Source organism: Colossoma macropomum, unplaced genomic scaffold, assembly GCF_904425465.1.
Source record: "Colossoma macropomum unplaced genomic scaffold, Colossoma_macropomum, whole genome shotgun sequence".
NCBI lineage: Eukaryota > Metazoa > Chordata > Actinopteri > Characiformes > Serrasalmidae > Colossoma > Colossoma macropomum.
In genome coordinates this window covers 12508785-12533245 of record NW_023494787.1, presented here as the reverse complement: position 1 = coordinate 12533245, position 24461 = coordinate 12508785, and the positions used below count along the sequence as shown (strand labels likewise).

At 39.3% G+C, this 24461-nt stretch overlaps 2 protein-coding genes across 3 annotated transcripts in view; both read left to right on the top strand.

Moving 5' to 3' along the window:
- skiv2l (SKI2 homolog, superkiller viralicidic activity 2-like) overlaps positions 1-1950 on the top strand; it is a 53111-nt gene extending 51161 nt beyond the window's left edge. For both annotated transcript variants that reach the window (XM_036566170.1, XM_036566171.1), the window contains exon 30: positions 1131-1950. In XM_036566170.1, coding sequence (XP_036422063.1) covers positions 1131-1331 — 201 coding nt within the window. In that variant the 3' untranslated portion in view covers positions 1332-1950. The remainder of the gene's footprint in view (positions 1-1130) is intronic.
- A 2802-nt stretch (positions 1951-4752) lies between these two features.
- Positions 4753-19454, top strand: prrt1 (proline-rich transmembrane protein 1). Its single transcript, XM_036566169.1, has 4 exons — positions 4753-5302; positions 13500-13858; positions 16474-16665; positions 18629-19454. Exons 1-4 carry the CDS (start codon positions 5284-5286, stop codon positions 18803-18805), a joined length of 747 nt encoding a protein of 248 aa, XP_036422062.1. The 5' UTR covers positions 4753-5283; the 3' UTR covers positions 18806-19454.
- The last annotated feature ends 5007 nt before the right edge of the window (positions 19455-24461 follow it).

The following is a 24461-nucleotide window of genomic DNA, read 5'->3' as shown; positions in this document are numbered from 1 at the left end:
CCCCCTCCACCAAACTTCACTGTTGGCACAATACATTCCGGTAGGTAGCGTTCTCCTAGTATTCGGCAAACCCAGATTCGTTCATCGGTCTTCCAGGCGACATGCAGTTCATCACTCCAGAGAACGTTTTACACGTTCCAGAGTTCCGTGGTGGTGTGCTTCACACCACTCCAGCCGACGCCTGGCATTGCACATAGTGATCTTAGGCTTCTGTGCAGCTGCTCAACTATAGAAACCCATTTCATGAAGCTCTTGACGTTCAGTTCTTGTGCTGATGTTGCTTCCAGAGGAGCTTTATGGTGAGTGTTGCAACAGAGGATAGATGATTTCTTACACGGGCAGAAATTTCACAAAATGACTTTGGCAAAGTTGGCATCCTATGACAGTGCCACATTTGATGTCACTGAATTCTTTACTACGACCCATTCTACAGCCAGTGTTTGTCTATGGAGATTGCATGACTATGTGCTTGATTTTATACACTCGTTAGCAATGGGTGTGGCTGAAACACCTGAACTCAATAATTAGGAGGGGTGTCCACATACTTTGGCCATATAGTGTATGTAGTATTATATGTATTTTGACTTCTTAACGAGCTCGTAATTCAGAGGATCCAGTGACGTTCTGGGGGAAAAATGCATGTAGGACAAAATGTACCTGGTTTGGAACCATTTTGTTTACCAAAGGACATGATAGTGGTGCTTTCCAAAAAGTTCCTAATGCAGGCATGACCCTGACTACCGGATGACACACAACTTAAGAGGTCTGTTGTTGATATCGTCGCTGTCCAAAGAAAAACAAGTATCTCCAAAATAGTAACTTTACAGGAGAAGGCAAAAACACTCTTACCTTTCAATGTAAGTCAATGTAAAGGGATTTTATTCCAAGTGATTTTAGAGCATTTCTATTGGTCCATTCATCATAAAACACAACGTAAAGGACAACTGGTGTGTTGAAATGATGCAGAAAAATAAAAAGCGACATAAATGGAGATGCATGGTTTTCTTTGGACAGTGACGATATGCTGATGTATCACTTAGATATTTCGTGCATCAGCAGATCATTGCCTACATGCATTTGTATTACATTACACTGTAGTGCTAAGTATTAAAGCGTTGTCTCTATTACAGCCTTTTGCTGAGATTGCCCAGCTGACGGATGTGCAGGAGGGGACGGTGGTGCGCTGTATTCAGAGACTGGACGAGGTTCTGAAGGAGGTGAGACAGGCTGCTCGCATCGTCGGAGACTCCGTGCTGGGCAGTAAGATGGAGAGGGCATCATTGGCCATCCGCAGGGACATTGTGTTCACGGCCTCTCTCTACACGCACTGAGAGAGCGAGGGACGCAGCACGACTGCTTGAGTGTGTTAGCGAGAGGAATGATGGACAAGAAAATGTACTTAAGGCTCCAATCCAATTAGAGATGACTGCATGAACCAAGCAATGCCCTAATCAAAGGGATACATATGTTTGTGTATGTATGTATAGTACTGTGCAAAAGTCAGAGAGCTCACTTTTGTTTATTTAATTTCCAGTCAGAACAGCCATTACGTACTAATGATTAATTTTTTTGGTGTCAGAAAAAAAACAGGAAACATATATTAAACAAAATATTGCCCATTATTAGTGTATTTAGTGTCTTCCCAGCAAAATCTGTTCCCAAAGGACGTAATGTTCCCTTTCAATGTTAGAGACAGTAACATTCACACAAGCAACTCACCTTCGATGCCTTCAGATGTTTTTTTCATGTACATCTAAAATGACTAAAGGAGATGTCACTGAGATTCGATATATTCACTTGCATAATGAAGGGAAAAGTCAGGGAAGGAAATTGAAAAAGCAGGAGTTTCCAAAACTAGAGTTCAAAAAATTGATTAAAAGCTACAGAGAAAATGGGACTCCTGACGACCACCTGGAAGACCTGGTAGACACCAAAACTGTCCCATCAGATAAACAGCACTTAAAGCTTTCATCTTTGAGAGAGAGGAGAAAATCAAGCCGCTTCAGATCTGAAAACATCCACAGGTGTTTCTGTCCATCCTTCCACTGTGAGAAGACGACTCAGCGCTGTGGGTCTGAAAGGATGTGTAGCTGTCAAGAAGAACCTCACTGAGAAAAGGAGACAGACACAAAATAAGAACATTTGCACTAGAACACCGAAACTGGACATCTGAGATGTGGAATAAAGTTTGTGGACTGATTACTGTAAATTTGTAATTGGGATTATTTGGATTGTGAGAAGCAGAAGGTGCCACCAGCTTCTAAGACTAAACTTATAATTGTAGATTTCTTCGAAAAACTGAAAGCAAGTCTCCTAAAAAAGGATGGAAGCTTTTATAAGGCAAAAGGTGGACACATTAAATACTGACAAAAATGATATTTAGTTGTGGAGGCTTCAGTGTAATTTTCTGTACCGATTTTTTTCAAGATGCTAAAAAAAAGTTGCCATTTTGACTGGAAATTAAAAGAATGAAGGCTACGATCTGCCTTTGCACTGTACTGTATTTATCACTAAAAGCATTGCAAAACAGAATAAATTGCTGAAGGAAAAATGGCCTTTCAGCACCACAGTGAGATGCTTTACAGCCATCATGGCTACGACCGCCTGAAGATACTTAAGTCATAACGATTGTAGCAAAATTGATCCAGGTATGTACTTGAATTACAGAACACATGTTTACATTTTGTGTGTGTGTTTGAGAAAGAGTGTGCCTGCTTTGCTAGGAAATGCCTCAGATTGTAGAAGAAATCTGTACAGAATTGGATACTGAGAACAAACCCGGTCAGGACTGTAATACATTATACAGTAATAAATTCCACTGTATATGGAAACAAGTCCTTGGCCTTCGTTTTGTCGTCTTTGGTAATACAAAGGAAAAACGTAACAGTGGTGCTTTGAGTCTGCATTGCACTCTGTCTTTCAAGCAAGCAGTGTTGTTGATTGAAGTCAAAGATCTCATCATATTACAGTGATATATTGATATATGTGTAATCAAAGCAATACATGTGCACATAGATTTTGGAGGCTAGAGGAGAAAAGGGCGCTCTCATTGTGAGTGAAACTCAATTTAATGTGTGCAGTGCTGGTTTTATCCACTACACTATCCAACACCTTTGATTTAGTCTATTTATAATCCATATTAAGCAGTAAATTCCACATTGCTTCGCCTAAATCCATACTTCTACAATAATGTTAATTAATGTCCCTTACCTAAACATTGTTTTAATTATCTTTTGAACTAGCATCACATTCCAGAATGTGTTTTCTTAAAGAGACGTTTTTATCGGCGGGATTTTTATCTCTGCTTTTGTGGATTGACTGAGGCAAAATCAGAGAACTTGTAGAGAGGAGAGCTCCCACTCTGTAATGTCTTCTGGGTTTCTCAAGCGCTAGAGGGCGCTCCAGAGCGAGTCCAAAACTAATGGGTTAAGATGGAGCATTTGAGCAAAATCATAGTTTATAAATACTTAAGCATTTTTAATATAAAAGAATTACGTGAACACAGAACAGCATAAAACATTTTAACACCGCTGTTATATTTTTAAGAGCTTTTGAACTCGAGTTATAGGAGTTTAAAACGGTGCCTAATGTACGTTCATGATGTCAGTGAGCGCGAACAGACAATGAGCTGCTCCGCTCGCCAACCAATCAGCACTCAGTAGCAGTAATGTTAGTGTCCTGCAGCCCAGTACCTGTTTGCTGTAGACAACAGGAAACATACAGGTAAGTTTTAGTGAAATACATCCTTCTACTTTCTAAATTTAAGGGAACGTTCTGGGTGAGTGATTAGAAAATATTTTAACTTTTCGTTTTTAGCCGTTTAGCTCTGTTCACCCCCATTCATTAAGGACTCGCTCGTGGGCGCCCTCTGGTGTTTTGCAGTCATGTTTTTGATATAATGGGGGAAATAGGAAGAGGCCAGGCTCCCCGTAAACCGGCTCTGGCAAGATCTCCACAGCAGGCTTGCACTGCACCAGAGGGGGCAGCCAAGAACAGCGCATATCACGCAAATCAAGCTGGTTCTCTAGCTGTTCATGTGAATCTTTGACAGTTGCAGAAGCCATAGAAAATACAATTTGAATGCGTTCTTCATTGTTATTACGTGTTGACTCTGGGGTCTTTATGTGCATGTGTCTGATGTCAGTGTTAATCATCTTACACAAACTCACCATCATCATCGGTGGTGGAGAGTCTCCTATGAGACCGTTTGGACTAAGTTTGTGTGTGCAATGTTGGAGCTCTGTCAGTTTAGATCACGCTGAATATTTTCTGTCACTTGTCATTAAGGGCCGTAACGAACAACTGTTTGCAGATTCTATATCATTTTTTTATTCTGAGGTCAAGATTTGACACGATTTTCGATATTTTATGCATCATGTTAATGACACTGCACAGATTGGTTTGTCTCTGAAAATGTATTCAACAACAAAAGATTGCAAAGCAGCATGCCCATAAAAAGCATGCAACTGAGCTGTAAAGGATGCAAAAGCAGATAGGATGTACCAAGATGCCTATTTTTTTCTGTGAAAGGCTGCAAATGAGGGACCCCCAGATGAGGCCTAAGGGCGTATCAGATACAGTTTTAAATATCAATGCAGAGCCATTGAGTGGTCATTTTTCCAGTATCGTTCTGAAATCATTGAAGCCCTGTTAGTCATGAGAACACATTTTTCTCTCAGATCAATGGGGGTGGAAGCATGCAGCCAGCCTCAGCAGTGTGTACACTTGGTATTTTAAGAGGGGTGCGTTCTCTAAGGGGGGCTTTAGTTAGCCAGATAACTTAAGCCTAACGTGCTGTCCAATAGAAGCCTATGTCTGGGTCATTTCTACTGACCAATCCCCAGTTTTGACCAAGGTTATCCGGCTTAGTGAGACATCCTGCTTTATGAATTATTCCCAGTGGTTTGAGATCCTGTGTCAGTGTCCCACACAGATGCTACTGTCTCTTTAAGACAGCCTCACCGTGCGCCTGATGAATTCAGTGTAACGCGAGGCGTTGAGGGAACCTATTTTCCGCTGGTAGAGGTGGATGCGCTGCTCTAGTACTGGAATAGAACAAAAAAAATAAAAACAGTGCAACATAGACGGATTTACCGCAAAATAACCGGGCTAGACAGAGATGGTCTGTCATCTGAAGATGCTTTCTTAGCTTGGAGGTATTTTCACCACTCTCCCTTTTATGTTAACGCTTTAAATCGACACAAAGACAGACGTGTTGGCTGATTTCCCCCCTCAAAGCGGATCGTGGAGGGACAGCTGAAAGGCATCGCACAACTCAACGGGATGTCGTCGGAAAAACACGGTAATGCAGATTTTCCTGATTAATTTCTTTGTTTTGCTTCCTTTAAATGCACCTCTGTTAATCGGTTCACATTACTTTAGTTTTCGATTCTTTGAGTCGAAACGCTTCACTGCATGAAAAACGTTTATAACATGTTCATTTCGTTTTACTCATTTAACTGCTAATTTACAGTCCTTATTAGCCTGTGACGCACGATCTCGATACAGCGGTGTTTTTTTTTCCCCCACCTGTATTCTGACACACACCGCCTCCCTGCTCTGGGATTGGCTCATGTTTCGTCCCCTGTGCTGTGATTGGCTCATGCTGTCCCGCCTCCCGCAGTAGTTTTGACCAGTAGGTCCCGCCTTCAGCGCTGTGATTGGGCGGTATGGCCCGGGTCCTGTGCTGTGATTGGCTAGTTTGTAGCAGCTCCACTAAGTCGGACCGTTACGAAGGCGTTGTCGTCACCATAGCAACCGTAGAACACAGTGGAACGATATCTCAGTATTTATGTTTGTCGCAGTACTAAAGTAAATACAAAAGACAACAAAACGGCACAGAAAAAAGAGATAAATACTGAAAAAAATGTAAGATAATTGTTGTTAGACAGTTTGGGCAGCAGTTCAGGATTTTAGGAAGTCAGAATAGCTTTTTATGCAGTTTAGTTCCTTTACAGATAAGAGGAAATACGCTTTTCATGTCTAAATTTGCGTATGCGAATAAATTCCTCCAGGAACTTTGCTTTTTTGCGCTTGTTTTGCTGCGTGATGGCGTACCGCGTAACTAGCCAATCGCTGCGCAGGAGGTGGGGTTTGTCGGAATACGGGTAGGAAAAAAACTCCGACCGTTCTGTCGTGTTTGCGCGCTCCCGCTGCTGTGTGCAGCTGCATCCACGGGGACGCGCACCGCTCTGTCCCATCGCTCTACTCACAACACGTCAAATACAATTCATAAAACTACATTTTCTGTTTAGAGGGTGTTTAAATAGTCTTGACTGAGAGTGAAAGGAAGATGAAGCTTCTGATAACTGAAGACTGCAGCACTGATTCTGCTCCTTTGCTTTGTGGGCACTTTGGGTTCATTATGTGCCTGTGAAGGCCTCTTTGGGCCAGAGATATGGAAATATTACTGGAGAAATATTAATTACACAGAACAGCACACGGCAGAAAGAGCTGCGTTAAACTGTGTTCTGGCCTGGGCTGGGATGTGGAGGGAGTGGGGGGGAGGTGTTGTATGGAAAAATCTATATTTATTTCATCTGACATCAAATTATTGTTGTTAAAATGTATGAGAGGCTGCTGGCTGTAATGTATTTAAAGTGGAAACTGTCCCGTGCTCTTTTGGCCTCTAAGCCCGGTGAGATGGATGGAGGGGTTCATGGCAGTTTATGTAAGCGGTGGTTCATTTGCTGTGCAGGGAGGCGAGCAGGGTTTTGCAGGGAGATTTTATCTGCAGCTTTCCAGACACAGGTTGGAGGAGGAACAAGGATAATGGCTTTGATTTGATTTTACTGGTTTTACTGCTCCACCCCTCTATCGCTTCATCTGTCTCTCTTTCTGTCCCTCATCCCAATATATGAATTGCAGTGCCTCGGACCGTTGCATCCTTTCCCACTTTACCCTAGTGACGATGTCAGAGGTTACATAATGGGTTGTCCTCGAGCATCTCTCTCTATTTATCTCTCTCTCTCTCTCTCTCTCTCTCTCACATACACACCCAACCCCCACACCGCCCCATGTTATCAATACACTTTACTGGCACGGATTTGTGTCGAGCCACAGCCAAATTGGCTTGTAAATGGTAAACAAGCTTCAAAAGTATCCAGACAGCCCTTCTAATAAGTGAAATCACTTTAAGGTGCACCCGTTGTTGATAGAGGTGCTCACTTGCGCACACATCTTGTATAATCTCTTCAGAGAAGCATTAACCAATAGAATGGGATGCTCTGGAGCAGCTGCATGTGAGTCTATAGTCACCATGCCAAGCATCAGCTAGAGGGATGTAAAGCCCTCACGCATTGGGCTGCATTTTTTGGAGAGATGGAGCTCCATCCAGTACCTTTGGGACGAGCTGGAGTGATCCAGAATTGATCATCCAACACCAGTACCTGATCTCACTAATGCTCTTGTGGCAGAATGCAATCAAATCCTCACAGCAATGTTCCAACATCTGGTCTAAAGCCTTTCCAGAAGAGTAGAGGCTGTTACTGCAGCAAAGAGGGACAAACTTACTATTAATACCCTTGCTTTCAGAAGAAATGCTGGATGAGAGGTGTCTGCAATCGTCTGGAGACTTAGTGTATTAAGCATGCCTGGATCAATTGCTTGTTATTGCATTGTTATCTTGGCAATGGCAAATGACTCAGCAGGCTGAAGGCACCTACACAACTGGCAGAAGTTCAGTTAACAAAGAAAAAAATTGAATGTTTCCAGTCCTCTATGTTCATCCATTCATATGACATTATATGAAACATGATGGCGGTAGTGTCAGTATATACAGTGTCTGTATATGGAGTGTCTTGCATACCTTCACTCTTTAATGTGACTCCTAAAGATGTCAGAATTCTGAAGACTGCAGATCTTGTTTGGTTGGATGGACCCAAATGTTAGAAACACAGAAGAGTCTTGACTGGCTAAGAGGTTGCACAGCAAGATTTGTTGAAGATTTGAATGGACTCACTAGGAAATGCTGGAACTGAAGAAGACAATGCAGTCAAAATTGAATGCAGGGTATGCTTGTTTCCTTTACACTATACAAGATACGTGCATAATTAAGGGGAAAGTCAAAGGAAAGAAGGGGGGAAAATGAGAGTTTCCAACGTTGGAGTCCAAAATTGATTAAAAGCTACAGAGAAAATGGGGCTCCTAACAACCACCTGGAAGACCTGGTAGACACCAAAACTGTCCCCATCAGATAAACAGCACTTAAAGCTTTCATCTTTGAGAGAGAGGAGAAAATCAAGCTGCTTCAGATCTGAAAACATCCACAGGTGTTTCTGTCCATCCTTCCACTGTGAGAAGACGACTCAGCGCTATGGGTCTGGAAGGATGTGTAGCTGATCAAGAAGAACCTCACTGAGAAAAGGAGACGGACACATCAAACCAAGAAGCTGAACAATGGACTGACCACGCCAGAGTCCAGACCTCAACATCACTGGAGGTGTGGAAAGGATGGACACACTAAATACGGAAAAATCTGATATTAAATTTAGTTGTTGAGGATTCTGTGTAATTTTCTGTTAAACATAATTTTCTATTTAATGTATGTTTTCCTGTTTCTTTTCTTTTTTTGAATAAGAAAAACGTTGTTGCCAACCCATTGCAGATATAGGTGTGTGAAATAATATAATTACTTTATAGACTATATTGATACGTTTTTAGAAACCTTTAACACACTGTCCACAACAGAAAAAACATGATAACCAACACCACCAAAAACAGCAGCAGCAGTAAAATGTCACACTGATAACAAGCCTGACCTGTGGTCAGAAGGCTTTCATCAGATACAGTGACGCTTTGTGTTATACTTGAGAATATGGCCTTTAAATGAGGATACATTCCAGGTTATTTTAATCTGATAATCAGTTCATGATTATGCACTATATTTGAAAAAATAATTGTATTTACACTTTCAGACTTTGCTGTTTTATGTTCTGGTTCTGTTAGTGCCGATTATTGTTTCAGTGTCCAGTTATTTGCAGATGCTCTCTTTGTCTTTGACTTACATTCAACTACACATACTTTAAAGCTCACTCTAACCTTCAGCAACACTTTGCTGCTTAACCAAGTGTAGATTATCATTTCATTATAATCGTTATGATAATCATTATCATAAGGGGCCTGACTTATTTTTATAGTACTATATATCTATATCTATGTCTAAATATATCTATCTATCTATATCTATCTTTCTAACTACATATATATATAGCGCTGCTGTCTGAACAAAACCTCGTATCTCCATTTTGGTTGTTTTTCAGTTTGTGACAAAATTTGAAAATACATATTGTCCTTTACATTGTTTGTTTGTAAATTTCATGATGAATGGACCAAAAGAAACGGCCCAAAATTACTTGGAAAAAATTCTGGTTCCATTGACTTAAATTAAAAGTAAAGTATGTTTTTTGCTTCTCCTGTAAAGTTACCATTTTGGAGATACGAGGTTTTGTATAGCGATATATATGTATATATATATATGTATATATATATATATATATATATATATATATGTATATATATTACAGTGTGATCATTTAATCTGTATTTAGGCTATATATACACACACACACACATATACATATAAAGCTTAAATACAGATTAAATGGTTACACTATTAATGACACTAAATAAGTGACATAAGAACTAACAAGTACTTATGAGTCAGTTCACTTAATTATCTGTTAATCAGTCAGTTGATTTATTGTTACAATTTCCTTCACCTCCACGTGTTCAGCTGCCTGACTATAGTCAGAGCTGTCTACATTTCCACCCTTGACCACCAGTAATTACTGCTCTGTGTCCCTTTAAGTGAAGTGAAGATCTGTTACTACACTAATTATATTACGAATTCATGATTAAGGCCAGCTTATACACACTTCACTGTGAATCACAGCCGAAACTTAAATGGACATACAGCTTAGGCCTGAAACACAGGCTGCTTATTCAAAGATGTGTGTAGACAGTTGTCTTTATAAGCAAAGGTGCCATAAGGGCTCTCTTGGAGCGACACCATGGAAACCCAATCATGGGATCCGTATACAACCATGTCACTGGATGAGATGTGAAAGTGTCAGACTTGTTTTAGTTTAATAAATAACTGAATGGTTCGGTTATCGTCTATAATAAATGTTAATTGATCGGGTATGTATATCTTTCACTTTGCTTGAGAGAGTAATTAAGTCTTAATCCTGATTTTGTACTATAATTTGTAGTAAAAGTGATCACTTTACTAGGAGGAAAACAAGGCAGTAATTAATTTATAACCGTCAGTAGATTGATTAACATGTAATTAATGAGACTAACTCATAAGTCACTAATTCTCATGTCATTTATTTATAAGCAGAAACACACTTATCAGTTCAGTAACAGTGTAATAAGCAGCTGTCAGTGCACAATTAATGAGTAAATAGGCTGTGAACTAATAACTTAGTTAACTTATCATTAACTGATGCTTAATGAGCAGTAAATAATACATAAATAATGAATATTTAATTGCTTATTAACATATAATTAGCTATTAAGTTGCAACCTTGCATCTCTGAAACAGTAGCATTTTAGGAGGAAGAAAAATTGTTAAAGGAAGTTTGGCGAAAAAAATATTTTACAGATTTATTACATATATTGTAATGTACATAATCACTGTATATAATATGCCATGACATGCCTTCTGAATAAAGGCTCTCCTACTTAGACAGCGTACATGTGCACTTTAACTTGTTGCAATACACATATTTTACAAATATGGTTACATTTACATATATATTTAGATTTGATGCTCAATGCTTTTTGCTGTACATACTGTATATATGTACTTCAGTCTTTGTTTGCATCTGTACGTGTTGTTTCTGTACAGTCTATTTTATGTTTATATATAGTATATTTTATTCTATATTTATTTTATTGGATTTAATTTGATGTTGACGTCTGCACCAAGAGAAATTCCTTGTACAGCTGGTAATTGTCAAATAAAGATTCCGATTCTGAAATTATATTTACACAAACTTTCACTTCAGCCGAGACATGTTCATGTCCAAATTTGGCTTTTTTACTTTAGCGCTGGAACCGCAAGGCTAAAGTTGCTAAAAAACACTAGATCTCAACGTGGTTTAGAACCCAGTATGACTAACTGTGAAGTATGAAATTAGGTGTGGTCTAAAATAACTTCACAGTTCAGTTCACAGTTTTTGTTCATTTTTATGGTTCACAGTAAGTCATACTGTGCTCGAAACAACAGTAACAAGTCTGTGGGACCTTAATGAAGGCCTGGATGTGGTTTAAGGGAGCCGGGGGAAGTTTTGGGGATGTTCTATAAGACTATTGACTTCTAGTGTTTGTTAGCAGCGTTAGCCTAGTTTAAAACGAAATGTCCTATTTGGTGCCCAAACTATTTGTCGACTCCTTCCATTAATGTTAATATACTGTACACACAGGCAAAGTGCAAAAAACATGTCTCAAAATCAAAAATCTGGGGGTTCCTGAAAATAAACTATTCACTAGGGAAAATTTATTCACTCAAATATAAATTCAGGAAAAGGTCATTATTTATCCTGCCTCACAATGGGCAGGCTAACTGTGCAGCACTGGTCTGCCTCACGCATTTAAAAAATATGGTTCTTCAAGGGTTCTTTAGTAAAGAAAATCGCTCTATATAGAGCCATGAACAGTCAAGGAACCCATTGCTTGATTAAAGGGTTCTTTGCATCATGAAAGTGTTCTTCAGATTGATGGAGAATGTGTTATCATTTTTGAAAAGGGTTCGATGTCGCACCCAAAAAATGTTCTGGTATTAGTACAAGCTTGACACCGTAACAGTAGAAGGACCCTTTTGGTGCTATGGGTAGCCCTTTCCAAAAAAGGTTCTATAGAGAACCATATTCAATAATTGGTAACACTTTATTTAGAGTGGTCCTTTGTAGATGATTAATAAACTCTTAACAGATTATCAATAACACATCAACAACATATCAGTGAAGTAGCTGTAGTGAAGCATCTGATTACACTGAAGTAAATATCTTGTAGACGTTCTGTTGATACATTACTTACATTAAGTAGATGTGTTGTTGATATGTTACTTCCATTATGCAAAACCTAACCTTACACACACATTTTCAAAGCTGCTTTATCCTTCTGGGTCGCGGGGGGAGCTGGAGCCCATCCCAGCAGTCACTGGGCGGATAACCTTACCCAACCTTCCCCAAAATCTAACCCTAACCCTGGCCCTAATCCTAACCCTAACCTTAACCTCAACCCAAAACCTAACCCTCATGTTTTTAACATGTTACCGAGAGTCCGTTGACTGTTTGTTACATCTAAAAAGGACCACTCAGAATAAAGTACCACCCAACAATTGGCCCTGATTGGCCCAGACATGGCCCATGTAAGGTGAGCACGTTAAATTTATTTGGCCCAGATTTGGCCCACATACGGTGGACCTGTGGCTGAGTTGAGGCAGCCAGACTCACCCTGAGTTAACACTGTACGTCAAGAGAACTGCAGCTGTGGGCCACATATGGGCCAAGAATTCATGGCTATCTGAGATTCTCCATCATGTGCTGTCTTGAAAAAAAACAGCATAGCACATGCTGGTCTAAGCTGTTCTAAGCTGTTCTAAACTGGTTTATGCTGGTCTAGTGCTGGTGTGGTTCTAATTTAGCTCGTCACCTCACCATGGTCATGCTGGTTGACCAAAACACAACATATGCTCATGGTCTTGCTGGTGACCAGCCATGCTGGTCTATGCCGTTTTACAGGCATGCTGCCCAAATATATATAAACTAGTTATCTCTTTATACAGTACTTTTGTTTTGCAAATGTTAGACATTTGCATGTTTTCTCTAGGTTTTGCATGTTCTCTAACCAGGGGCCCTGCTGCAGGAAACCGCAAGGCTCCTTATTGCAAAACGTCCTGTCCTCAAACAGTTTTTAACAGTACAGGGTGCTAAAATATGGAAATCTCTTTCTAATGAATTAAAACATTTCCATGAATGGTGTAATTTTAAAGTAGAGTTTAAAAGCATCCAGTTCTGTAACTATGTCTAAATTTCCTATCAAGTTTTTTAACATTTTTCATTTTTCTTTTTTAACCCATTGAATGAATGGTGCTTTATTAAAGGCCCATCTAGCAATAAACAGTGCAAATCACCAGATCACTAACAGTTTTTTTGTAATTTCCTATGCTCATGTATCTATACCTATAAAGCAATCATTAAATAAATAAACTAATAATCTGTTAATGAAATAAGATTTTAAGATTTTTTAATAATTTTGGGTGATTTCTGTAGTTCCGTTCACCATGACATGTTCACTTAGTGTAAAAGGGTGGCTGTTGTTTTCAAACGATGTTTAAAAAAAGGTTTTTATATGACATTGACGATTTGTAGATAAGCCTTAGTGAACTGCAGCCAGTCAGTTTGTCCCAAATCATCTCAGAATCCATGAAGACGTTGTGGTTTTTGTCTGTGCTGTTTGATATTCAGTGTCTCTCTCTTGTCTGATCTCAGCTCTAGAGGAGGCAGCTGGTAGGCAGGCCATGTCGCAGCAGATGACCCAAATGGCTCCTCCGCCCTACCTTCCCTCACAGGACCCAAACATGCCTCCGCATCCTCCCCCACCTGGCTGCGCCCCCCAACCGAATTACCCCGCTCCTCCTCCGCCCCCCGGCTCAGAGGGCTACCTGCAGGAGACCCAGTTCCACTGCGGGACGCTCGGGCCTCAGGGGACGGCAAACGGCTACACAATACAAACACACGGGGCTGGAGGAACTGTCCCTCATCCCCCGGTGGGCTACCTGCACCCCGGATACCCTCTACAGCTCCAGCCCTGCACGGCCTACGTCCCAGTCTATCCTATTGGAACAGGGGTGAGTCAGGTCCCATTTCTGAAGACGTGTAAGCAATTTATTGCTGATAGGCACAACAGTGGATTGCTTTAAAAAGAGCATGTTAATGCGATGACAATATCTTGGCAAATGAAAACAAGTTGAACTAGAAAAGATTATGAACAAAAATTAAGTTGGCTTGACAAAGCCAGCTAATAATGCTTTAACAGATAAAGCAGTAACAGAACACAGTTGATTGTTTTTGATAACTTAATTAGATTTATAGCAATTCCAGGTAGTTGCTATGATGTTGCTGCAAGGTTGCTGGGGTATTTCAAGTTGTTAGTGTGTTTCTTGGTGATTGTTAGGTGCTTTTGGGCTGTTTCTGTGGTATTCCAGGTGGTTGCTAAGGTGTTGCTAGGCTGTTGCTATGGTATTTTGGTTGCTAATATATTGCCATGTGGTTGCTGTGCTATCCTAAGGCATTGCTAGGCAGTTCATATGCTATACCAGGTGGTTTATAGGCTGTTGCTACATGATTGCTGTGCTATCTCAGGTGGTAATTATGCACTATATAACTGGAATAACTAAGGATGCATTCCCGCATTCATTCCTATGTAAAAATGATGTATGATCACTGTATATTGAATCAATTTAAAAAGAACAAGGAATCTATTCAGGTTTTGTCTCTATGATCCTGCAAAGTTTTAGCTGCAGATTTTGTTCTGCAAAGTTCTTACTTGAACGTTATAGGACAAGTAGCATTGTATATTTTTCACCATAAATTAAGAAGAAAACAAAGATCAGTAAGTTGGCTTTTTTTAGGTCAACTGAAAGATATACTCTTATACTGGGAGATTCCCTCGAAAGAGGCCCCAAATATTCTGTAGTAAATCCTGTTAGGATGAAGCAATCTGAACCAAAAAATACGCTTCATACCTTGATGTATGTGTAATCGATTGCATTACATGCGATGCTGGAAGTGATCTCCATTCTGCCAGACACATGAAGGGGTACGGGGGTATGCACCAGGAAGTTGCAAACAGGGGTTAAACGTTGCAACGGCTGTCCAGTGCCTACCTCATCACTCCGACGCAGGGGCATCCTGGCCTGTTCAAAGCTCCATATGCTGAGGAGCACATTGCATTGTTTCGTTCAGATTGCTTTGTCCTAGAGAGAGTTATTACAGAATATTCAGGGCCTCTTTCGAGTGAATCTCCCTGTACTACTGAATGCAGAGAATATTACAAATGGTTAATAGTAGCCTGAAATTACTTTAGTGTTTCTCAGGTCTCAATGTAGTGTTGTTCTGCCCATTATGGAAAAGTCTGGACCTTAATATTTTGTAAGATAATATTAATATTTTCCTAATAACTTGTTTGTTGTTATTAAACCCATTTCTACTTATTTTTAATAATCTTATCACTTATGTTACTGCGCTGGGAAATAATTTTGCTTCTCTCAAGAAATAATGGTTGAAGGAAATGCAACCATCTGCCAGTGCAGTAAGATCATTAGGGAACCTTTGGGGCTCTCAAGGCCTTCAGAGAAGACCTAATGATTGCTGTGAACTAAAAATGTCTGTCATTTATAGCTCATTTTTGATGAACTAAACTGTCACTTCTTGTATCTAATCTCTGCATGTATTGTAGTACTACTCTTATTTCTTTGTTGAGTTTTGTTTGGAAGCAAAAGCGTTAAAATAATGAAACAGCTAATGAAAAATCATCCAATCAGAATGTTTTTCCCACTGGTTTCTATGTAGAAACAGTACATTTGTTAAGGTGTCCGAAATTGACAGCCAAACATTTTAGATCAACTACCAACATAATTAGGAAGTGACAGAGGAATCGACCAATCACGTTTTTGATCTCCTGTGAGTTTTGTAAGAAAAATGGTCACTCTAGGCCTTCTGTAAGTTCTAGATACGTAACTGACTGTGAATGCGAGTCATAGGCTGTAAGGTTTTAGTCAGTTGTTAGAAATGGAAAACAGCGGCGGTAGCCATATGCCATGACCCTTTACTGAAAAAGTCACTGAAAAATTGATACATAAAAGAAAAAATATGTCAATGTCTGCTACAAGCTTCAAATAAAACTCATGAGATGAGTAACACAGTATTAGAAATTCCATAGGGGTGCTAGCAGAAATGATCACATATGGCCCAAACTGAAGGCTAACTATCTCTAAAAGTCATGCTTCGTCATTGTGTAAGATAATTGATAAGATGTCTTAAGATAAGTAAAAACAAATGTCTAGAAATAGGTTGAATAACCATATAATAATCTTACAGTAGTCTCGTAATGAGAAATGTTATATATCACTGTTGTCAGAACAAAACCTCATTTTTTTTCATGCAAGTAAATGAAGAAATATTTTTTTCCAAATAATTTCGGACCATTTATGTTGGTCCATTCAGTGTGGAATTTTGACACAGCATAAAGGGCAACTGTCTTTTTCAAATTATGTCAAAAAAATATGAGATATGAGGTTTTGCACTGATAGCAACAATATATTTCTTGCAACCAAGCTTTCTTCACTAACTAAGATGTCAATTCTGCCAGTGTGGATGTTAGGCAATGGAAAAATATCTTAATTAGAGCTGTGTAACATGCAGATCATTTGAACTGTTCAGTCCCTCTGTCTCTGCTTCCCAGGGCCAGCCTTACCTGCCTAATGGTGCACCCCATCCAGGTGTGGCCCCAGGGCAGATGGCCATGCAGATGCCTCCTGGCATAGCTCTGATGGAACCGCGCCGGCCCCCTCATGATTACCTGCCCATCGCCGTCCTGACCACCGTCTGCTGCTTCTGGCCCACCGGCATCATCGCCATCATCAAAGCTGTGCAGGTGGGTCAGCCAGCTAATGCCATGAAAATGAGATTGTGTCCTGAATTACTTTGAATATGAAGTTGATTCAACTGGGAAATGAGAAATTTCCTTTGAACCTTTGTCAGGCATATTTTAGCGCGGTTACAAGGTCGTTGCAATAGTTTAAAAGTAATGAGGTTACACTGTAAGTCAATATGGCTGTAAACTCACCATCCACTTTATCAGAAACCCCTACCTTGTACTTCCACTCATTATAGGTATATAGGTATATATACCTTATAGGTATGCTATATAGATGTACAGTTACAGACTGTAGTCCATCTGTTCCTGCACAATTTATCAGCACTCCTCTATACCCTCCAGCATTGGTCAGTTTCTGACCACTGGACTGCTGTTTGGTAGTGGAACAACACTTTGTAAGAATAAAAAAATTACTCTCTGCCTTTTGGACGTCCTAGATATGTTACTGACTGCGAATATGAGCCGTAGTCTAACCAGGTTTCAGTCAGTTGCTAGAAATGGAAAACAGTGATGGGAGCTCTATGCCAGGACTCTGTACTGAAAAAGTCACCAAAACTGTTACAGACAAGGCAAAATATATGTTAGTGTCTGTTAAAAGCTTCAAATAACACAAGAAATGTCTTAAACAAGCCTCAGACGTTTGTGTTTAACAGAGAATAGCCAAAAAATGTTCGTTTGAATTGCTGTTAGCTTAGTTAGGCCACACTTTATTCTGAGTTGTCCTTTTTTAGATGAAACAAACACTCAAAGGACTTTCAGTAGCATGTCAAAAGCATATGAGGGTTAGGATTAGGTTTTGGGTTGATGTTAAGGTTAGGATTAGCATTAGGGCCAGGGTGAGGGTTAGGTTTTTGGTATGGTTGGTAAGGTTAGGTTTTGCGTAATGGAAGTAACAAATTAACAGAACGTCTACTTAATGTAAGTAATGTATCAACAGAACATCTACAAGATATTTACTTCCATGTATTCAGATGCTTCACTACTGCTATAAAGCGTTACCCTTAGTGCTAACACACTACTTAAATAAGGGGATTTAAAAAATTAACTTGCAGAAATTGACATTATATATAGTCATAGTTAGATCAGCATTGTCAGGGCACTCTTGCTCCACCTCTTGCTGGCTCCTCCACCTGCCGCTCATTATTTGATCCTTTTAGTTGTATTGGTTTCACTCATCTTTAATTCAGTTTTGCATACATATACTCCTTGTATTTGTATGCCTCTGTTGTCTGTTCATCTTTCGGCCTCAGTTTTCTTGCCTGATTTTGGTAACTATACCCAAATTCCCAGCTATTTTCTTATCACCTTGGTTTTTGGACCCCTGCTGAGGAATTGGTGTATTAAAATGACTTGGATCTTAGAAAAATGCAATGCACCCATTATCATCAGCATATCATCCCTAGTATATAAAAACCCTGTAACTCATTTATCTTTTCCTTTTTTACTCATTCATAAACACTGGCTTCCTTTTATGTTGTGCATTTCATGATGAATGGACCAATCAAAGTGGTCTAAAATGAATTAAATCTTGTTACGATAAAGCTGCACTATGTAAGTTTTGGGGATTTGGAGAACATTTTGTAACATTGTAACATGCGTTGTGCTTCGAACCCCTTCCCCAAGCAGATGAATCTGATTGCAAGCACGGTAAAAAAGTATTTAAAATCTAAACCTCGAGCCAGACCTTCTTTTTGATCCTGGGTGTGCGATGTTAATACGTGAAGACGTATGCCGGAGTCTGAGACAGCTTTGACTTTTAAATGATTTCGGGGTTTACGGAGTGACTGATGGCAGCGCACGGACACCATATTTCAGCATGTTTTTATTTCTTCTGGCTGCTTCTTTCAATTTTAACACAAAATCTTACATAGTGCAGCTTTAACTTTAAAAGAAATGATGTTCAGAGAAAGAATGTTTCGTTACAGTGACACTCATGTGACACACGTTTTCTCTCCGTCAGGTGCGTACTGCGGTCGCCCGTGGCGACATGGTGACGGCGGAGATAGCGTCTCGCGAGGCGCGTAACTTTTCTTTCATCAGTCTGGCGGTGGGCATCGCTTCCATCGTCCTCTGCACCATCCTCACCGTCGTCGTCATCATCGCCTCTCAGCACCATGATGACGACTGGGAGCCCTAAAGCCCCAGAACCATCCGCCTGCTGACCGCAACACAGACTCCTGGCTGCTGCACTCACGCGGTACAGCCAGCGTTCTGCTCTTAGTGTCCAGACACCCCCTGCACTGACCTGTCGGCCCAGACCACAACACCAGAAAACCCCTCACTATTGGAATCCAGGCTAAAAACACTGTTTACTGTATTTTAGTCTGCAGAAATAGATTCTCCACAGTCTCAGATCAGGGCCAAAGTAGGGAAAACAGCCCTGACGATACATGTGCACGTCCATATATGAACAAAACTCACACACAAACACATTTTCTCCTTTAAAAACGTCATTAATTCTTAAGTTTACGGTCTATTAGTGTTTTAATCCTCACTAATTTGACAGTATTCCAAAAGCTGTGCAGAAACATCGCACCGGTTTTGATTCTGAAGTGCTTTCACTGTACCTAACCGTTTTTACATATTATTGATTATGTGCTGATTGTCTTTGTCAGTGTTCAGTACATTCCATCTATTTATTTATTGTTTTGTGCCATCTATCCATTTAGGTTTAACAGTGTTATATAACAGAAATGAACAGGTTAAACTGCCAAATATCCACACCAGTGAGGTGATCTTTGGTAGTTCTCTTGTATCGTTTTATGTAAACAGTGTTAAATTCAGAGCATTTGATAATAATTCCCAAATAATTGCCAAACACCAAATGTTAAATATAATTTCTCCATTTGTTGACTGAACAAAGGCCGTAGAGCACGTTAACTCCACCTATTCCCCAAAAAGGTTGTACGTTAGTGTAAAAAAAGATGTACATTGTTCAACATGATCCTTAGTGAGTTTTCTTGTTTTTAAATATTATGCAGTATGTTCTACAGTAGAGTATTGCTACTGTCCAGTTCAGAAAACGTTTTGAGGACTAATAAGGAAACATTATTTCCAGTTAATGCTGCCTCATAGTGAACTGGTTTATCTGATAGGAAAGACGTAGTATTATTGTGTGGCAAACTGATGTATTATACATTATTTATTACTACATGATTTGTGTATTGGGTTAATTATTTATATATATATTTATTAATATATTTAGCCATAGCTCCGTTGTTGAACTGAACTATTTTTTATCAGTGGATGATAAAGTATGATCATCATAGACTGCTCAACCTCATAGTCTGGTATATTTTTAACTAAGCATGTCGCGATATGCACTTTTATGCACAGTGAGGAAGTAGCTGTTTTATTTTTCATAGTCTGACTAGCAAAAAAAACGCTGCTGCCTTCTGTTTGTTTGCCAGCTAATTTTGAGGAGTGTTGAATATGAAGCTACAAAGCTTGAAGGGAAGTGGGAGAGATCAGACATTCTGATGATACAATCTTGCAAAAAAGTTTGAAAAACAGACACAAAACTGATTTTTTTTTATTTTATTTCAAACCAAATAAGAGTGAAAATGTAGAGAGGTAAGATGAGCCAGGACAAAACCCTTCCAGTCTTCAGTGAGCACAATATGATCAAGACCGCGTGGCTAACAGGGAGACTACCTCGGACACGCTGGGATACCCATACCCGGTAACGTCCTTCTGTCTATGTCACAGATTTGAGTGGATTCACGTAGATGTTTACTCCGCCACTTTTCCAGAGAGCCGTAAAGTTGGATTATGAGAACAGGTCAGATTGTTAAGTGTCGGCCGTAGCCGATCAACACAATCCGATAAGATCCGCTTTCACTCTTACGCTGAAAAAACGTGCTGCGTTAACGTGAATTGGTTCAAATGTGCACATCGTTTATACATTAGACACATTAATGCAGCTTCGCCTTTTTTCATGCTTTTAGAAATTATTGTGCTGTAATATAAAATATACTCCCAGTGGTCACTTGATTGCACCTACAGTCATGTGCAAAAGTCTGAACACCCTCTTGATATTACCTTTTATTGATTTTTCGAAGTAAAAATAAGTGAACACCTCCTCTATAGAGAACACATGTGAAGAAACAGTTCATCAAAAAAATCAGATTTCCAGATTTTCCACTTATCTCAGGTGCAGTCGATCGGTCGAGACATGCCCAGTGTCCGAACTATGCTTCTTTAGAAGTCAATAGTCACCCAAATCTTTTCCGTAAATACATCCCTGAAACTTCTCTCAATCTGCTCGAACCACATCCAGGTCTTAAGCTTGTGCAGACATGTTGATGTGGTTTGAGCACAGTGTGACTTTTTTTCTGCCAAACTAGTAAGTAAGTACATTTTATTTATACAGCACATTTAAAACCAAAGTGCTTCACAATAAAACACAAAAAAAACACCACTACCATACATTCACCCAACAGTGTACAGACCTCAGTCTACAGTTCAACGGCTGCTGAATGAATCGATAAAAATGTGTTTTAAGCTTTGTTTTAAAAACAGTCACAGATGAAGCATGTCTGATGTCACTTGGAAGACCGTTCCTGTTCCTTCAAATATGGCATGTTTTATTTCTATATCCAGTACATTAAATTAAGCCAGTAAACAGTAATTGTGTATTAAAATGTGCAGAAGTGTGTCTCTGTAGAGGATGTGTTCACTTATTTTCACTTAGAAAATTAACAGAACATGTCGTTTGAGCAGGGATGCCCAAACTTTTGCATAAGATTATATGATGTACACATTTGTATCAAGCAGCATTCAAAGCAGTGCATTTTTGTCAGTGTGCCGTCTCTGCCTGACATGACAAAGCAAAAAACAAGATCTCTTTTTCGTTTGATTTGAATGGTTCTTTGCCTAGTATCGGATCCTTACCACAAGTATTTCTACCTGTCATTCCTGCATATGATTTTCACACACTTGTTAGGAGCAGACTGAACAGAGAGGGGCGGGACTGATTTGAATATGAATGTGTTTTGTAATCTTGGTGTGCTGTAATCTGCTGTTGCCCACCAGCCAGGCGCACTACAGTCTTAAAAAGATGGTTCTTCAAGGGTTCTTTGGTAAAGAAAATGGTTTTGTTTAAATCCATCAACACTCGAAGAACGATTTGCATGATTAAATGGTTCCTTGCATCATGGAGAATGTGCTGTAGATGGTTCTATATAGCACTTTTTTGAAAAGGGTTCTATAAAGCACCAAAACAATTTCTTGTATTATTGTACGCTTGACATTGTAACAATAGAAGTACGCTTTTCGGTATATAGAACCCTTTTCAAAAAGGTCAGATGTAAAACCATAAGTAACACATTTTCCATCAGCCTGAAGAACACTGTCATGATGCAAAGAACCATTTAATCATGCACAGTGTTCTTTGAGTCTACATAGAACCATTTTCTTTACTAAAGAACCCTTGAAGAACCCTCTTTTTTAAGTGTGTAGGACTCACATTTCTGTTTTCATTCAGATTTTGGGTCAGGCACCAATACAGAAGGACAATGTAGGGGCATATATATCTAAAATATATGTAAAATGTATGTCAATAGAGTGGATTCAGGTATTTTGAGACAATTTAGGAAAGCTGATTCAAATGTAGCTGTTGCTTTATAAATAGGCAATAGAGTATTTTACTAATTAGAGGCCTAAACAGAGTAAAATAATAACATTCAGGGCCTTTTTGTGCAAAACACTGGGGCACCTAATCAAACCTTTTAAAACCATTTATCTGGGCATTAATGTGTTTCTGTTTACAAAAACTCCACATGACATTAGATTAAACTCAAGAAACATCGATGCAGTAGAAATAATGAGAATTTCTTGTTTTGTCTTTTAAAATGTAGACTTCTGGTTCCAGGTTTCTCCTTGATGCTCCACATCACTTAGTTGCAATCCATCACCTGGCGCACCTGATTTTAATTAAATTACATCTTTTATTTGACTTGGCATTGATTAGCCAAACCACATACTGGATAGTAACTACAAATAATACTAGGCTTTCTGATGTAGACATTTAGAAATGATAAAACAAACACAGTGACACATAAAACCACTTCTGGTTGTATTAGTATTGTTTGTATTTCTTACGAAATTATGAGCAAGTATATATTCACTGCCCAGTTAATTCGCTTTTTTTAAATATGATTTTACAAGTGCCTAAAACTTTTGCACAGCACTGCGTGCCCCATATCGTCCCATTTTACCTCAACCTAACCAATATGTAATGTTTTAGCACCCAAATTCCAAATGGCTGCTGTTCTCCTGTAGCTTTTTCTCATTAAAGGGCTCATATCATGGAATATTAAGTTCAACTCACTATTTTGAAATAGTTGGATGTAGTATATAAAACTGCTTTCAGCCTATACAGCTATCGTATGGAGTCTAAGCTGCAAAAACATCCTGTTTTGAATTTCTGTGATGTCGCAAATACCAACGCATTTACATATTCGGCCTAAAGCAGTTTAGCCCCGCCCATTCACACTGAAGTTATAAGGAGTGTCCGGCCAATCAGAAGATACCAGTTTTGAAGGCGCAGGAACAAAAACAGCCTGTTTGGAAAATGGTCATGTAAGAATGAATTAAGACTGTTTTTAGTACATAAAACAACACTAACATTGTAAGTGGACCTCGCGGGGTGGAAATAAAATGCCAGAAAAATGTCGGATATGGGCCCTTTAATAATGCCATCAGCAGAAGTGCATTGTCAGCCTGGCTGGTGGGATTGTGGTGGGTTTTATGGCACCCAGGATAAATGTTTGATTGTTTGTTTATTTATTTATTTATTTATTTATTTTAAGAAAAGACAAGCCTATAGCACTTTCATTCCAATTTTTAAAAAAATGTCATTCTTATTTCTCTTTAGAATACAATCAGTCTTATTACAGTGCAGCATATCTGTCCTTTTCTGCTCTCAAATCTAATCTATTTTTAGATCCGGAGCTTTAGCGTGAAGTGTTTTTAGCTGAGTGACTACTGATATATTGATGTGCGTATTGTTTTATTTATTATAAAGGAAGACAGTCCTGATATTATGGCTAAAATCCTGAGTTTTCTAACTCTAAATGCAGTACAGAGAACAGCATAGTTTGTATTATAAACATGTATTTATGTCTGATATCTACTACCAGTGCAGTTCATTAAACCACTATGGTGTTTTAATGTTGTGCATACAGTGTACAGTGGGTTCTCGGTTTTTTTAGATTAAACCCCAAAAAACTGCTTCTTTTCCACATTGATCTACTATAAAGCTGAGCCTGTATCGTTACAGACGACTTTGTTTCAGAGAAAACGGTTACCCATAGTTACTGCACCCTTAAAAACGTGAGTTTCTCTGAGCTTGTAAATGTGGCAGGTTGACTCCTTTAAAGCGGCTGCCCGATGACTTGTGTACACGTGCTTTGCGAGGTTAATTCTGTTGATGGATGCCGTACAATGCATTTGTTGTGTTTGAATCCAGTTGTTGAAATTAAAGAGGAACTGCGAGAATCAGTCGTGTTGCAGGTTTCTTGCTCTCGTTTCTTTCTCTCTCACTCTCACTCACTCTTGGTTTCTCCTCGTGGCCTTTCCTCTCCCTTCGTCTCAGAGGTGCTATTTATAGATGCCCTGTTTTTTTTCCGAGTTTGTGTCTGTCTCTTTGCCTCTCCGTCACCAACAGCTGTGATTTCTCAATGTCTTGTAACTGCGAATGCAGGAAGCACTGCCACCTTTTTAACACCCTCAATCTGCGGGATTTGTTGCACATCTCACTGTCCTTAGATGTCAGTTAGAAACTGGTAAGT

Coding starts and splice junctions, on each gene's coding strand:
- prrt1 (XM_036566169.1), top strand. Junction 13,859..16,473: donor TCTATCCTATTGGAACAGGG/GTGAGTCAGGTC, acceptor TCTGCTTCCCAG/GGCCAGCCTTACCTGCCTAA. Junction 16,666..18,628: donor CCATCATCAAAGCTGTGCAG/GTGGGTCAGCCA, acceptor TCTCTCCGTCAG/GTGCGTACTGCGGTCGCCCG.